This window comes from Scophthalmus maximus, chromosome 3 (assembly GCF_022379125.1).
Source record: "Scophthalmus maximus strain ysfricsl-2021 chromosome 3, ASM2237912v1, whole genome shotgun sequence".
NCBI classification, from domain to species: Eukaryota; Metazoa; Chordata; class Actinopteri; order Pleuronectiformes; family Scophthalmidae; genus Scophthalmus; species Scophthalmus maximus.
The window spans coordinates 23,327,568-23,342,839 of record NC_061517.1 but is presented as its reverse complement, the minus strand read 5'-3'; the positions used below and the strand labels follow the sequence as shown (position 1 = coordinate 23,342,839).

Genomic DNA, 15,272 nt, shown 5'->3' with positions numbered 1-15,272 from the left:
TTGGCGAGCCCTATAAATTAAGCTCTGTGGGCAAAAGTAGTATTTTAAGTTAATTGACAGGATTTTGCAAGGCCAATGAATGTGTTTGAGCAACTCCACGAAATGAAGTGAGAAAAGTTCTGAACTCTGAGTTGTCATCGAATGACTTGCCTGATTTAATGATTATTGCACAGGTAGTTTGCACAGCTTTATCTAACACTGGCTTATCTTCTTATCTCCTGTCAGAACTAACGCCTGTGCTGAAGCCTGTGCCTGCTCTGCCAGCGACTCCATCACAGACACTAGAAGCCAACTCTGAAGTCCCAGTCAAAAAGAAGAAAGGCTGGCCCAAGGGAAAGAGCCGCAAACCATTGCACTGGAAGAAACGGGGACCTGGTAAACCACCTGGCAGTGGGCCCGGCCAGAGAGCTGCAGCAGATAGCCATGCCTTAGGTGGGGACCTTCCACCGCCCAAAATCAAAATGAAGCCCGGCCGCAAGCCCCGCAGCTGGTACCTGCAGCGGGCCCAGGAGGAGGCAGAGAGGCAGGAGCAGGAAAGACAAAGGCTATTGGAGCAGCAGCTGGACAGAGATCCTCAGCTGCTCCAGTCAGACGATCGTAACAGCAAGCGAGTCTGCAGAACAAGCACTGACAGAGACAACAAACGGAAAGACTCAGATGAAGAAGACGACTATCTCCCGAAACCTGTTGAGCTGAAGGTGCCCAAGAGACGAGGGAGACCGCCCAAGAACCGTGCCCTCTGCCAGCCACCACAGCCTGCCCCCAAACCACCTCCCACCTCTGAGCCAGAGGAGGAAGAGGAGGAGGAGGAGGAGACTGAAATAGCCTGGGAGGAGGACAAACCCAGCCGTCCACCATCCCATCCCCTGCTGTCCCCTTCTTCCTCTTCCACATCAGGGCCCCGGGCCCCACAGTCCCGGCCTCAGGACACAGATATGGGCGACAGGGAAGAAGACGAGGACTTTGACGAGAGGGAAGAAGAGGACTGTGGCAGCATGGGCAGTGGTGGAGGTAGTATCAACAGGCGAACAGCAGTCACACCAGGTTCAGGAAGCAGGCGCAGTGAAGACCACGATGCAGACGACGAAGGTGACGGACACTTGGAGGAAAAGAGCAGCGGCAGCAACAACAGCAGTAAAAAGAGAAAAGGTCAGGACTCTGAAGAGGACGATGATGATGAAGATGAGGAGGAGGAGCCTGCCTCCCTGGCAAGCTCTCCTCCGGTCAAAGAAGAACCCCAAGGTGGAGAGGCTTTTTTAGACATGGAGAACAGCGTGGCCCGGGACTATGTCAGCAAGCAAGAGGAGGAAGACGAGGAGGAGGAGGAGGCTGAGGAAGAGGTGCAGGAGACCAAGTGTCGGCCCCCCTCGGCTGATCCGCAGCAGGAGGAGCGGCGGCGCAGGGAGCAGGAGGAGTCTGCTGCAGCAGCCGCCGCAGTGGAAACGGTTACGGCCATGTCTGTTCCCTCCGATCCCATGGAGCTCCAGCCTCTGCACCCGGACGACAAGGACGTCACGCTGTTGATGGAGCCCCAGCACGCACATCCACACTCCCACCCTCACCAGCACTCTGACTTCAAAGAGGAGCTGGGCCACCATCACCCACACCACCCCCATCACCACTCCAATGAGCTGGACCTGGAGACGATGCAGGCCGTTCAGTCCCTGACACAGGGGGAAGCCCAGGACGAAGAGACGGAACCCCAGCCGCACCACGGCACTTACCAGGACTGTGAGGAGACCCTGGTTGCCTGCCGCACCCTGCAGAGTTACAGCCACACGGGGGAGACAGAGGAGGAGGCCCTGGCCTTAGTAGAGGAGTGTGGGGCCTCCCAGCACAGCAGCCCCCTCCCAAATCCTCCAGTACTGCCCCTACCCAGCCAGTCTGTGCGCTCGGTGAACAGTCCGGGGCTGCCCTCAGGAATCATGGACACTACACCAGCAGGCCAGAGGGGAGGGACGCCTGGCCCTCCCGGAGCAGGAGGCAATGGTGGAGGTACCGGAGCGGGGTACACCCAAATCACACCGGAGCATCCCAGCTCTCTGTCGGCCCCATCCCAGCAGAACATGGAGACGTCGCCAATGATGGACGTGCCGTCTGTGTCGGACCACTCGCAGCAGGTGGTGGATAGCGGCTTCAGTGACCTGGGCAGCATAGAGAGCACCACCGAAAACTACGACAACCCCAGCAGCTATGACTCTACCATGGGCGGAGGAGGCAACGGAACAGGGAATGGGGGCAACGGAGGGGGTATGTCAGCTGCAGTAGTTGCAGGCGCTTCCACAGCTTCCTCGTCATCAGCCTCCTCTTCTTCCAGCTCGGCCACACCGTCCGCCTCCTCCCAGTCAAACAGCTGCTCCTTCGTACCGACCCCCAGCCTCACATCGTCCACGACTACTGGAGGATCCCAGCTGGCGATGGGCAGCTGTGGCCTCATTCAGCAGACAGGACCAGGGCCTAACAGTGGACCGGGTGTCAGTAACGTAGGCAGCGGTGTGCCCCAGCCCCCACCACCTCGACCACCGTCCAACACCCCCAGCTGTGGCATTAAATCTCCTCAGAGCTGTGGTGTGATTGAAAGGCCTCCAAGCACCAACCAGCAGCAGCAGCAGCAACAGCAGTCTCAAAAAAAGGTTCCGCAGCAACAAGCCCCCCCTCAGCCGCCACCCTCAGCACCACAGCAGCAGCAGCAGCAACAACAACAACAACAACAACAACAACAACAACAACAGCAAGCCTTGTCCCAGTGTAGCATGGGAAATGGCTTTGCCTCCACACCCATGATCATGGAGATCCCAGAGAGTGGCGGCGGAGGAGGGGGCCGTACCCTCTATGAGCGCATGGGTCAGGACTTTGGCACAGGGGGCTACCCGCAGCCCTCTGCAACATTCAGCCTTGCGAAACTCCAGCAGCTCACCAACACCATCATGGACCCCCATGCCATGCCCTACTCGCACTCAGCCGCCGTCACCTCCTACGCCACCAGTGTTTCTCTCTCCAATCCTGGGCTGGCTCCTTCACCCCACACTCAGGGCCAGCCCACGATGACCCCACCTCCTAACCTTAGCTCTGGCTCCATGAATCTAGGCTCCCTGCAGCTACAGTGCAACATGCCCACAATCAACATTGGCCAGGGACCCACGCCACACACTCAGAGGCTACAGGGCCAGATGGCAGTCAAAAGTCACATTTCCATCCGGTCCAAAGCCACTCAGCAGCTGGCCCCTGCCCCTCACCAGCAGCAGCTCTATGGCCGTAGCTCTGGGGCCGTGGCAATGCAGGGCACGCCCCGCACCTTGGCCGTGCAGCGCGGTATGATGCCAAACCTCATGCCCACGCCGGCCCCATACAATTCCATGAACATGACACCCCTCAATGCCATGTCGGCAGGCTACCGAATGCCCCAGCCCATGATGAACAGTGGTTATCACGGCAATCCCCCTTACATGAACCAGCCAGCTCAGTACCCCATGCAGATGCAGATGGGCATGATGGGAGGGCAGGGTTACCCACAGCAGCCTATGCAGCCCAATCACCACAGCAACATGATGTACACCGGCCCCTCCCATCACAGCTATGCCGGTGTCCCAAAACAGTCACCGTACATGAGCAGATGAGCATACGGGAACTGAAAGAGGAGACAATAGGCCAGAGCTGACACTCGCTGTTCTCTAAATGTCCATTACTCCTGTCCACCCTCTCCAGTGCCTCGGCAGGCACCAGGGAGTGCAGGTGAGAGAAACAGAAAGGGTCTTTGGGCTTCCTGTTTATCTATGTTGACATTTTGTCCCCTTTTATTTGGGCTCGTTCCCCCTCCCAGCTGGCTGTGTATGGGAGCAAGTCGGTAGGATTCAGGCTCGAGGTGTGTACACGGACCACGACCGGTCAGGCCTTCACGGCCTGCCGATGCGGTTTCACACAGACACAGGAGTCTCATCCCCCTCGTGATGTACAGGGGGAGAGCAGGGGAGAACAGGAACGATGAGGAAGATGCGCAAAGAGAGACGACACGGGAGCAGCTGGCTTTGTCAGACTGCGAATGAGAAACTGAATATATTCAACCATGCACACAATCTTTTAATTGATATAGGAAGCCTTACCTTGAAAAAAGAGACAGTGGAACATAGTGGGCGGACACTTGTTTTGTTAAACATGATGTTGAATCTTATTTTTGTTGCTGTTTTTGTTGATTGTTTTTTTTTTAAATACTCATGTGCAGTCCGACTTCTTATATGCTTTGGTCTTTATATGTGCGGGATTCTGGAATGGTGATGCGGCCTCGTGCTCTCTCAGAAGTACCCAAACATCTCTGTGGCCACCTGGTCAGACAGCTTTTCACCTAGTTCCACAAAAAGCATAAGAGCGGGGCCTTCGTTGTTTGAGGTGTCAAGCTGTTTTCGTGAGTCCCTGTCTTCCTGGAATGGACAGTGGTGTTGTACCAAAACACGGCAAAGACACCGAAGAGACGAGCGAGTTACTGACTTCTTTTATGTCCATAAATGAAACGAGTAGCATTATTTTCCAGTTTGCCCCCTCTCTGAAAACGCTGAGATGTAAATATTCTGGTACTTCCCAATATCCAGCACACGCACACAAACACACTTACACATGCAGGCTAGCTGACGCCAATTGGTGGCTGGCTCAGGAAGCATTCAGCTATTCCACACTGCACTGACAGATGGTGTACGCCAGACCCTTTTCTTTTTCCGTTTCTTTTTTTTTTTTTCAGCTGTCTAGGAAATGCAGAAAAAACTGTGGGATTCCCACTTAACCGCTTTAAATAAAAACTATAGCCGACTTCCTCAAGTGTTAGTGACACTCAGAGGTCGAGGAGTCTGCTTTTGAAAGGTGTATTCTGTTAAAACTGTTTTTGCAAAATTCTGCGCTCCCATTGGCTAGAAATGTGGCAGTAAGACAGTATGCCTTGATCGAGGTGTGCCTCAATGCCTGATCTAGTGCATGGTCACATACAGGCACTCTACACATTAAAGCAGGGTCAGAGGTGAGTAAGTGTTGGTGGTCCTGCTGGCAACGGTGGCTGGATGGCGGGGGGGGGGGCAGACAGTTGACCTTGTTGCTCCATGTACCAGTATTCAAAGTCAAAGGAGGAGTTTTCATTTTTTCTTACAGACCTGACATTGCATACGTAATTTGCGTGTATTGTTCTGTTCTGTAGTTACGTTTTTTTGTTTTCTTTTCTTTCTGAATTTTATCAGACTGGGCAGCTTTCTTTTATGACACAAGCTGACTCTTTTTGACTTTAGAAAACCTATTGTAGAGAAAGTGTTTTTTCTATAATATAAAAGAAAATTCTGACATTGATATTGGTACTGTCATTTTTTTCACTTCTGTTTCAGGAAAAAAAAAACAATACATATTTTTTAGCTCGCCTCTTGGGTAACGATTACTAAGAAATTCAAAATGTAAAAAAATTACAACTCACTTTTAGTGACTTTAAGATGCCTTTAACCTCTCCATTCCATCTCATCTCTAGAGTTTTTCTATCTTTGTGTAGTATATTAATGCTATTTTAAACAAAAAGGACTACAAATATCTAAAGGTCACTTGGCATTCTTTTTTTCTTTCTTTTTTTACTTGTGTGTGTATAGGATGACTTCCTTACATTTAAGAGGCATGTAAAAATGAGCTCAGTATATTTCTGTCTGTTTATATCGCTTCCCTTTTTGTATTCTTTGTAATTGTACATGTTGCGTTGTATGCTAAGAGATGGCGCAAAAATAAGGAGAGCAGTGGCAGCTGGGCACAGAATGAAGGTTGATTTGTGCCCAGCGGGCTCAACTCTCTACTCTGTCCCTGTATGTATTTCCATTTATTTGTTTTTTTTTTGTTTTTCTTTCTTAGCAAGTACTTTCAAAGAAATCTGTACATTTTAACATAAAAATGAAAATAAATTATGTTGAGCCATTCGTGTTTCCCTTGAGCCTTATATAATTTTGTCAAATTCACTTAAAATTAAATTGTAGTAGCAGCCGTCAACAGTCCATTCCTTCAAGATGTGCTTCAAAATATATTGCTTAATTATGCTCGGTGTCGTGTTCATTTTCTAAAAGGGTCAGCCCTCCTCTATAAACGGAATAGATTGATTTTGGAATTGCTTTAAAAAAAATTTTTTATGTACAAGAAAGGAGTTTTGCACATACACCAGACAAGACGGCAAAACTGATCCAACTTTGACAAGAATAGTGTCTCGTATTAAGAATCCAGCTGAGAAAATGGGTTGTCAGGGTATTTAAATACTATTTTCCACATTCAAGTTGAGATTAAAGTAGACTGCAAGAAGTTGCATATGAAGAGTGCTCCTGTTGCATTTAGTTTAGTTGCATTTAGTTCAGCATCCAGCTATTGTGCAGGTCTTCCCATTTACTACTGACACTTGAGCCTTGAACATGAAGGACTCGGGGAATCAATAGATCGGTGGAAAGGGGCAGATTTCATTGAAGCTTCATTATAGTTTGACTAACTTTGTGATGAAAATGATAAATTTTACCCTGTAGTTCAGTCACTTGTGGGATTGCTATGACCACTTACGACCACTGGGTGTCCCTGTAGGACGTGAGCGTGTCATGTTAAAAAGACTTGACGTGAAAACAAAGGTCTTACCTCCTCACCTACTCCCATCTTCAACAAAATTCAAATACACCCACTTCTCCTCATGAATTTTGCTGGGTTGTGATTAACTGGGTCTCACTTTCAAAGGGGAGTCCCCTTTGTCGGACCTACAAAAGCTCAATGTTTGATAAAGCTGCTGAGGTCAGTGCAGTTTGTGAATGCCTCGTAACCAACAAGCTGAATGTGTTTGTTTGGTTGCCATGTGTATCACAATCACCAGTAACTGGCCTGTTCCCATTTTATACAAAAATGACTTATCATTTATTTTGTCCTGCTGAATAAGGGAGATCCCAAAGAGGTTTGTATCATCGTAATTGCCTGGTTGACAGACAGTTTACAGGTCCTTGGTAAAAAAAAAAGTGTTGTCCCACAAAGCGGGACAGGGAAGAGGCAGACTACATGAATCAGCATCGCCATCATGCTATATCCACACTTACGTCTCTTACAAATAATAGATCACTTTATATCTGACTTGGTTTTTATCTTTGTCTATTTCACAAATAATAGAGGATGGAGATTAGGGAAGAATATCTAACATTATTGCAGGGCCAAACAGCCATTCACACGCACATTCACACCTATGGTCAATTTAGAGTCTCCAATTGACCTAAATTTAAATAATGTTTAACCTCATGGAGGAAAACTGCAAGGTAAGGTTTTATACTGGTGAATTTACATTTATGAACATTACATTTTGCCATTACAATACATTTATTTCATATTAAAGTATTTATTTTCTCTTTGACTTTTGAAAAAAAATAAATACCACATTGCCTCAGTAAAGTTTGAATGGAGACGAACTCCACAAGATGAAATCTGATACTGAAACAAAATGTCAGACCAGCTCCATCTTAAAGCCAATCACAGGGCAGCTTTAACTGGTGTTTACGTAGCTCTTCCCCCGGCGGTCCAATCACAGCCGTGCCACGAGCCGACCAGCTTCCGTATTGTTGACCTATCACTCCATTGAGTAGGCGGGATTCTATGGCCTCGGCTTGTGATTGGTTTGCTGTAGTCCTCTAGATTTCCTCGCATCAGGATCTGCTTCACGAAACGGGAAGCGACGACAGTAGCTTAGTATTTCACTTGGGTGGGGGGAAAAAAAGGTGGAGGACGAGACGAAAACGTTAAAAAAAACAACAATTGTCTTCGGTGAGTCAGCTGCAATTTATGAACGACTCGAGTGGCAGATGTGACATTTTCAGTGTAAACAGCACGGTTATTGTAATGTATGTCCATCCTCTGCACCGGGTGACGGGGCTTTTCCTCTGTCATGGGACCGAGGCAGGAGGAGGAGGAGGAGGGACTGGTGGAGCATCTCGTGTGGAGATGGAGGCCTTCAACCTCTGCGCGACACATACCAACTTACTTGGTTTTAAATCTTCCAACGCTGTTTTTTGTATTTATTATTATTACATGTAGCTGCACGGTGTCCGGGTTCTTTTTTTTGTTCTGGCACTGCGTCCGCCCCGAACTCGATATCCGTGCCGCATGTTTAATGAATATCCCAGTGTCGTATTTCCTTAGCCACCGTAAGTTTTACTCAAGAAGACATATATATTTTATACTAGGTTAAAAATAAAATCACACCTTGTTAAGCTAGCTGCTGTGTGCTTTGTCTGGAGCGAGCGGTTCACCAGACTCCGTTAACAAAAGTGCAAATTTACCGTCCGTTGACCCGTTGTGATGCGTTTACAAGCCAGTAATTGACCCGTTGTGATGCGTTTACGAGCCACTAATTGACTCGTTGCAGTGATAAAGTTTGTGCACTCCGACCCTAACCCTAACTTATAAATAATATAAAAAAAAAATAATGTAAGTAGATGGTGTAAAATATACTTTGCTCCTTAACACAATGAGATAGACGAACACCAAACATTTTATCTGCTACTGAAGTAAGAACCTGTGTTTTGTCCCGACATTGATTAAAAGTTTGAGAGTCTAGGTGTCGGACTTCTGTCGAACATCCATTTCTCTCTACAGATGTACCACACATAAATAAAGAGTGAGTAAATACATTTACTCTTGAATAATTGAATTATTATTTACAGGACAACAAGCAATTTGTGTAAATAAATAAAATGAGATTATGTGATTGAATGATGGCTGAGCTTTTTCGTTTTCAGGCTACACTTGAATACATCTTATTCATAGTTCACAACCAAACACAATATTTTGTATTATGTGGATTTAATTGTATTGCATCACTTCTCAGAGACATAAATGAAGTATAAACCAGCGAACTCCACCTGAATTCTACCAACAACGTATTAAAATGTCTCTTCCGATGCTCTAATTTTCTCTTTTAATATCGTTTTGCCTCTCAGCCTCCAGCCAACATGATCCACAGCCTGTTCCTGGTCAACGCCTCGGGGGACATTTTCCTGGAGAAGCACTGGAAGAGCGTGGTCAGCCGCTCGGTGTGTGACTACTTCTTCGAGGCACAGGAGCGTGCCACGGAGCCGGAGAACGTCCCGCCGGTGATCCCCACGCCGCACCACTACCTGATCAGTGTGCTCAGGCATCGCATCTACTTTGTAGCGGTCATCCAGAGTGAGGTGCCGCCGCTCTTCGTCATCGAGTTCCTGCACAGAGTCGTCGACACATTCCAGGTTCTTGCTGGCTTGTGTTTTTCCAGTCCACTTTTGCTTCAGTGCAATGACCCAGGTCTGACTTGAAATACCCATATTCTGCCTGTTGTGTGTGATCTTAGGACTATTTTGGAGTGTGCACAGAGGCTGCCATCAAGGACAATGTGGTCGTGGTCTACGAACTACTGGAGGAGATGCTGGACAACGGTTTCCCGCTGGCCACAGAGTCCAACATCCTCAAAGAGCTCATTAAGCCACCCACCATCCTCCGCACAATGGTCAACACCATCACAGGTACAATCCATTTACACGTTGACCACTGTCCCTAGTGCCTGTAAAATTCTAAATGAATCAGACACTCTAACCGTTAGAGGACCACTAGCTGTTCATAATAATATGTCAAGTCAAAATGCAGATAGGAGATGCACTGTTTCACAATATGTTGGCGTGGTTCCTTTGCAGGTTATTTGTTTTTAAAGCCTCAGACGATCCATGAACACTGCAGTCGCCCATAGCTGAAGATTAATAATACCTGTTGTTATGGTGTTGAAGTGTCAAATTTACAATCTTCCATCTGACTTTCTTAAGGACCTGTGTTAATGGGGATATCACTCAGTGGACAAAATATGATTTAAGGTTCTTAGTTTTACAACGAGTGCTGTTAATGTGCTGCACAAGGATCGTTAAGGGAGTCAGAGAATGAATACATCGTATTGAAAGTGTACAGAATCGGTGTCGGTCATCATCTGGAGTTATAGCATGAAACACTCTGCAACATGAGACCTCTGTGAATGTGCGTATTGGTTCACATTGTTTCCAATGTGTGTTTTCCAGGCAGCACCAATGTGGGTGAACAGCTCCCCACAGGCCAGCTGTCCGTGGTGCCATGGCGACGCACCGGGGTCAAATACACCAACAACGAAGCCTATTTTGATGTGGTTGAGGAGATTGACGCTATCATTGATAAATCAGGCATGACTCTGCACTGATCACACAGTCAGTCACAGATTACACTGATATTTATGGAACATCTGCTTTAAAATATGAGCTCATAGCATCTTACTCCCAACAAGAACAATGTCTGTGTTCAGAATGACTTTTGGTCAAATTTGTTAGTAATGTAATGTTATACTTTTCTGTTTTCTCCCCAGGCTCCACTATTACAGCAGAAATTCAGGGAGTTATTGACGCCTGTGTTAAATTGACGGGCATGCCTGACCTCACCCTGTCATTTATGGTGAGTTCACAAATTATTTTTTTTCAACCACTCTCTTGGATTTTCAACAAGCTCAATCTTTCGGTGGATTTACACTCTTAGAGTAATGTAGACCATGAGAACGTTTATATACAAACAAAGACACAAAGACCTAGAGGCCAAGCTGTTGCTGTGCTGCTCTGCCTCAGTTAAGTCTTTGCTTTTGTCAGTTATTAAAGCAAGTGCTTCAAGTTTTATGGGAACATCAGAAGTTTGACATATGCGTACATATACAGTATCATATATTACGTATGTTTAAGACTAAGATGAAAAAGAGTTTTACCCTCTGCTCAAGGTTTTGTTTGAACTGGAAATACAGGTAAATGTATTTTGTTTGTTTTAGCTGACACCCAACGGTCTTGTGTCTCTTTCTCCCAGAATCCTCGGCTGCTGGATGATGTCAGCTTCCACCCGTGCGTTCGGTTCAAACGCTGGGAAGCTGAGCGGATCCTCTCCTTCATCCCCCCGGATGGAAACTTCCGGTTGCTCTCCTATCACGTCAGCTCTCAGAAGTCAGTGTTTTATTCTGTTTTCCAGTTGTGCATTATGGCACACATTATGGCAAAGGCACATAGAACTGAAACACCCTAATTCAGTATATTATCCTTGTGTTATTTATCCAGTAGTTTCATGCAGGCCACTTATATTAGAATACAAGCGCCACTAAACATTAGCATTTTCTGTTGGCCTGCATCTTCTTCAGCCTGGTGGCAATCCCAGTGTACGTCAAGCACAACATCAGCTTCCGAGAGGGAAGCTCCCAGGGACGTTTTGACTTAACCCTGGGCCCCAAACAGACCATGGGAAAGGCGGTGGAGTCGGTTCTAGTCAGCAGCCAGCTTCCCCGGGGCGTCCTCAACGCCAACCTCAACCCCTCCCAGGGCACGTACACCTTCGACCCAGTCACAAAGGTATGTACAAATTGTGTCCAAGTGTGTTCATACTGCTAAATGTAGGTGAGTGCTAAAAGTAAGAGGTCAGGTTTGTTACATAGAAGCTGCAGCTCTGTGCAGTGAGGAATGACTTTTTATTAAGTGTCAGTGATCTCATACGTATCATCTTTTTTGTCCAGATGTTGACATGGGACGTGGGTAAGATCAACCCACAGAAGCTTCCCAGTCTGAAAGGTACCATGAGCCTGCAGGCCGGTGCCTCCAAACCTGATGAGAACCCCACCATCAACATCCAACTCAAGATCCAGCAGATGGCCATCTCAGGTACACACACACACACACACACGTAAAACAACTTAATCTCATGCAGTCACGGTCACGTCTCTATGAATTCTTAATTTCTTGTAAAGAATAGTTTGTCACTGTTCAAATTCTCGCTACACATTTGATGAATTATTTAACATTTTATTGATTATCTTACATATTTACTATTACACATTTTGATTAAATAATGAATGTCTTTATCTTCAATTCTGAACAGCACAGAGTAATTCAACATCAACCCCCACACATGAGAGAGGTTTTCATAGTCGCTCAGCTGACTATCACCTGACTGTCTCGTCCTGTGAGCGTAGTGACACGTGGCCACTAGATGGTGCCAAATACAATAAATAAACCTCCCCTCTCGTTCTCCGCAAGCAGATTCTTGGATGTTCTCTACTGGAGTGTTAACATATTTACATACACCGATTAGCCACAACATTAAAACATGTGATGATTTTTTATGATATAAGTAAATTAACCTTTGGCCTTTGAGGTAAACTAACAACTGCTTTTCTGAACTTTTCTCATATGGATGCAAGAATAACATGTCGGTTGGAGTTGTTGTAGCGGAGTCAGATCTCTCTGTAAGGTCTATGAATTCATCAGTATCCCCACCTTGAGCCGCACACAAACATGCCATCAATAAATTCATGCCAGACCGGTTATGACGTGTATTGGAGTATTGATAAATTAATGGCAATCGTGTCCTTCAACAGGGCTGAAGGTGAATCGACTGGACATGTACGGTGAGAAATATAAACCTTTTAAAGGCATCAAGTACATGACGAAGGCGGGCAAGTTCCAGGTTCGGACATAAAGACCGCCACTCTGTGATTACCGGACCAAACCACAACAAGACTGAGAGGGCGATGTGATGGGGGAGTCGGGACATTCCCTGTGTATGTGCATTTTGGGATTTACCTACTCAAACTGGAGGCTCCTTGTAGCAGTTGAAAAATGGGCCATTTCACGTAGAAACTTCTGTTGAATTAATATCATCAAATGTCCAGAAAACTGGTTAAAACCAAAACATTTCTATCTCTATCCAAGCTGAACCCAGGTCAAACCCAGCTATTCCCAATGTATATTACTCATCAATTTCAGACATACATTTCAAACTCAACAGTCTGATGCTGTACTGTTTCAGCTTTGAACCGTCCTCCACTTTTTCCACAGTGTTTCATTGTCCGTCATGTTTGTCTGGATATATGTGTGCCGGTGATTATTATTTACACTGCAAACTACAGATATTGGATTTTTGGACCAATAGTAAATCAAAACATGGCTCCTCAAACTTAAATTGTGATAGTGTGACTTACTGTACGTGGTGTGACTGAAATTCAGAATTTCACAATGTAACGACCCCTGCGAGATGGAACAATATCTTTGTCCTGCAGTAGCATAATATTAATCAAACTGGTGTCTGTTGATTGGGTGGATGTGCTGTAACAGCTCAAAGCTTTTGTTGCAAATCAGAAGTGGCAGGTGAAAGCTTCTACAAAAAGGTCAAATTAATCCCTTTTTTCCCCCAAATTTGATAGAATATATCTGCTAAAAATGATAATCTGTGTCCCAAAAGCCTTCCCATTGTGAACTGCAAGTGAAAATTACAAAAATGTTTCTATCCCTTCTCATTCATTCCCCAGCATTCATCAGTTTTTATGTTTGTCCCGTTGATTCCCTCCTCTCCTCGTTGCGACGATTGGATGATTTTTGTGTGCAGCACTGGAGCCGGCACACCGATTTGTGAGAATGTGACACTGGAGCCATCCGTAACGATGCACTTTCACCTCTGCTGTTACTAACATTTCATTTTTTTAACGCAAGTGAATCTGAAGCTGCTCAATCCGTTTATTACTGTGGCAGTTTCCAGGAGAATATCAGGTTCCAGGTGCATGGTTCACCTGTTTTATTCAACTTTAATTATTATTTATTAAACAACAATAAGGATTTGCTTAAGTGATATTTTTGTGTTTACAGTGTTTCCCTGCATTCTATCATTAAGCTCTGAAAAGCTTGTTTTTTAACCATATTATGGCCAAACAGCAGTTTTTGTTTTCAACATAAAGAAACATTAAAAAAAAAAAAAGATTCCTGCTGCTCAACACTTTTTATTTAAAAATGTATTTTTCTCAGTGTACCACAACCCTTACGGCCAGAAGAAATGTATAGTTTGCGTCATAATCTCTTTTTATAGAGATTGTGTAAACCTAACATAATGAATAACCCCATGGTAACTGGGATAATCTGGATAAACCACCACTGGAGTCAGCGTGATAAATATACATACCAGCGGGTCTCTGCTGGAATCAGCCCACCGTCATATTCATGTCTTTTAGGTCACTGGCATAGAGCTAGTTCACGACTGTGAACAGAAAGTGGCGTGAACAACACCAAATAAAAACATGTTCAACTGTGGGATGGTACAATGATCAGGTAAATCACAAGAGATGTTGAAGGCTTGCATTTTGTGTGTTGGGCAATTTTATCTGTGTTTTTGTTTAACAGCCTCCAGTGAAGTGTTATACTCGTGTAAAAATAAAGATTTGATGTGTTATAACTGGGTGCATTATACTGTCAAGTGGAAGTGAAACAAGGCATAAGGTCCTTCGGTAACGATTACTTCTAATCATGTCAGGTTTCGGTGTTTCAACAGAAAACGAAGCTACTCTTCCATGAACATTCATTAAAGCCATTTTCATATGTATTTCTGTAAGAATATAAGGCTTCCATAATACTAATGCATTCATGTTCATGTTTAAAAAAAGAATCATAGATAGATGCACAGTAGGATTTTAAACCTCAGTTAGAATAACACTATGCCCACACACACACACACCTGATAATTTTTGATCTCGTACACCAATACAAAATGTTTTGTATTGTGAAATAATTATGGGAACTGTGGAAACCACAGAAATTGTTTCTGTTTCAGTCTGACTATGTTTAACTTTATATACAGTAAAGTGTAGAGGGTACAGAACTCAAATGAACCAGAATCTGGGATTATATGAATCCAAATAGATTTGCCAATAATTACTTAAAGAAATGTTAATATGCAGTAGTTTGGATTGATGGCTGATGTCTGACAAAATAGTTTTTCGGGTCAGTGGAATTTAAATTGAATAAAACTCTGGGGACCGACTTGGAAAGAAGACGACTGCAGAGTACTCCGATCCTTTCATTTTGGGATCATATCATCCAAGTCGGCTTTTCCGAGAAACTCACTCACCATTATATGATATATGGAGTGCCCATCATAGCTTTTGTTAGATAGACACTGATCAGCCATAACATTAAAACCAGTGTCTAGAATTGTTGTGGCCAATCAGTGGGGGACGTGGTGCATTTTGTTATTCTTTTTTCAAGTCTGATTTTTGATCATAGGTAGGTCAAAAATTACCATCACCGTTTCTTTACTTAGTCAGGTGTTTGTGTAACATACACAGTCACTGCGAACCGAGCCATGTGTTTTCTCCATCCTCTCCGCCACCACAGTCCGGCAGTTCTGTAACTCAGCAGAGGATTTCCTTTGGATCATAGGACAGATCTTTGGTTGTGATGGGAAAAAAAAAAAAA

At 45.2% G+C, this 15,272-nt stretch overlaps 2 protein-coding genes across 6 annotated transcripts in view; both read left to right on the top strand.

The window, feature by feature from the left end:
* kat6a (K(lysine) acetyltransferase 6A) overlaps positions 1 to 5,925 on the top strand; it is a 35,325-nt gene extending 29,400 nt beyond the window's left edge. For all 4 annotated transcript variants that reach the window (XM_047330777.1, XM_035639134.2, XM_047330776.1 and 1 more), the window contains exon 17: positions 226 to 5,925. In XM_047330777.1, coding sequence (XP_047186733.1) covers positions 226 to 3,617 — 3,392 coding nt within the window. In that variant the 3' untranslated portion in view covers positions 3,618 to 5,925. The remainder of the gene's footprint in view (positions 1 to 225) is intronic.
* A 1,733-nt stretch (positions 5,926 to 7,658) lies between these two features.
* ap3m2 (adaptor related protein complex 3 subunit mu 2) lies at positions 7,659 to 14,253 on the top strand. 2 transcript variants are annotated; one of them, XM_035640581.2, is made up of 10 exons: positions 7,686 to 7,782; positions 8,563 to 8,635; positions 8,958 to 9,242; positions 9,344 to 9,515; positions 10,056 to 10,193; positions 10,373 to 10,458; positions 10,855 to 10,988; positions 11,180 to 11,387; positions 11,549 to 11,693; positions 12,410 to 14,253. In XM_035640581.2, exons 3-10 carry the CDS (start codon positions 8,970 to 8,972, stop codon positions 12,508 to 12,510), a joined length of 1,257 nt encoding a protein of 418 aa, XP_035496474.1. In that variant the 5' UTR covers positions 7,686 to 7,782; positions 8,563 to 8,635; positions 8,958 to 8,969; the 3' UTR covers positions 12,511 to 14,253. The 2 variants fall into 2 exon arrangements, with proteins under 2 accessions (XP_035496473.1, XP_035496474.1); XM_035640580.2 differs by lacking the exon at positions 8,563 to 8,635 and having other exon boundaries at positions 7,659 to 7,782.
* Positions 14,254 to 15,272: the final 1,019 nt, after the last annotated feature.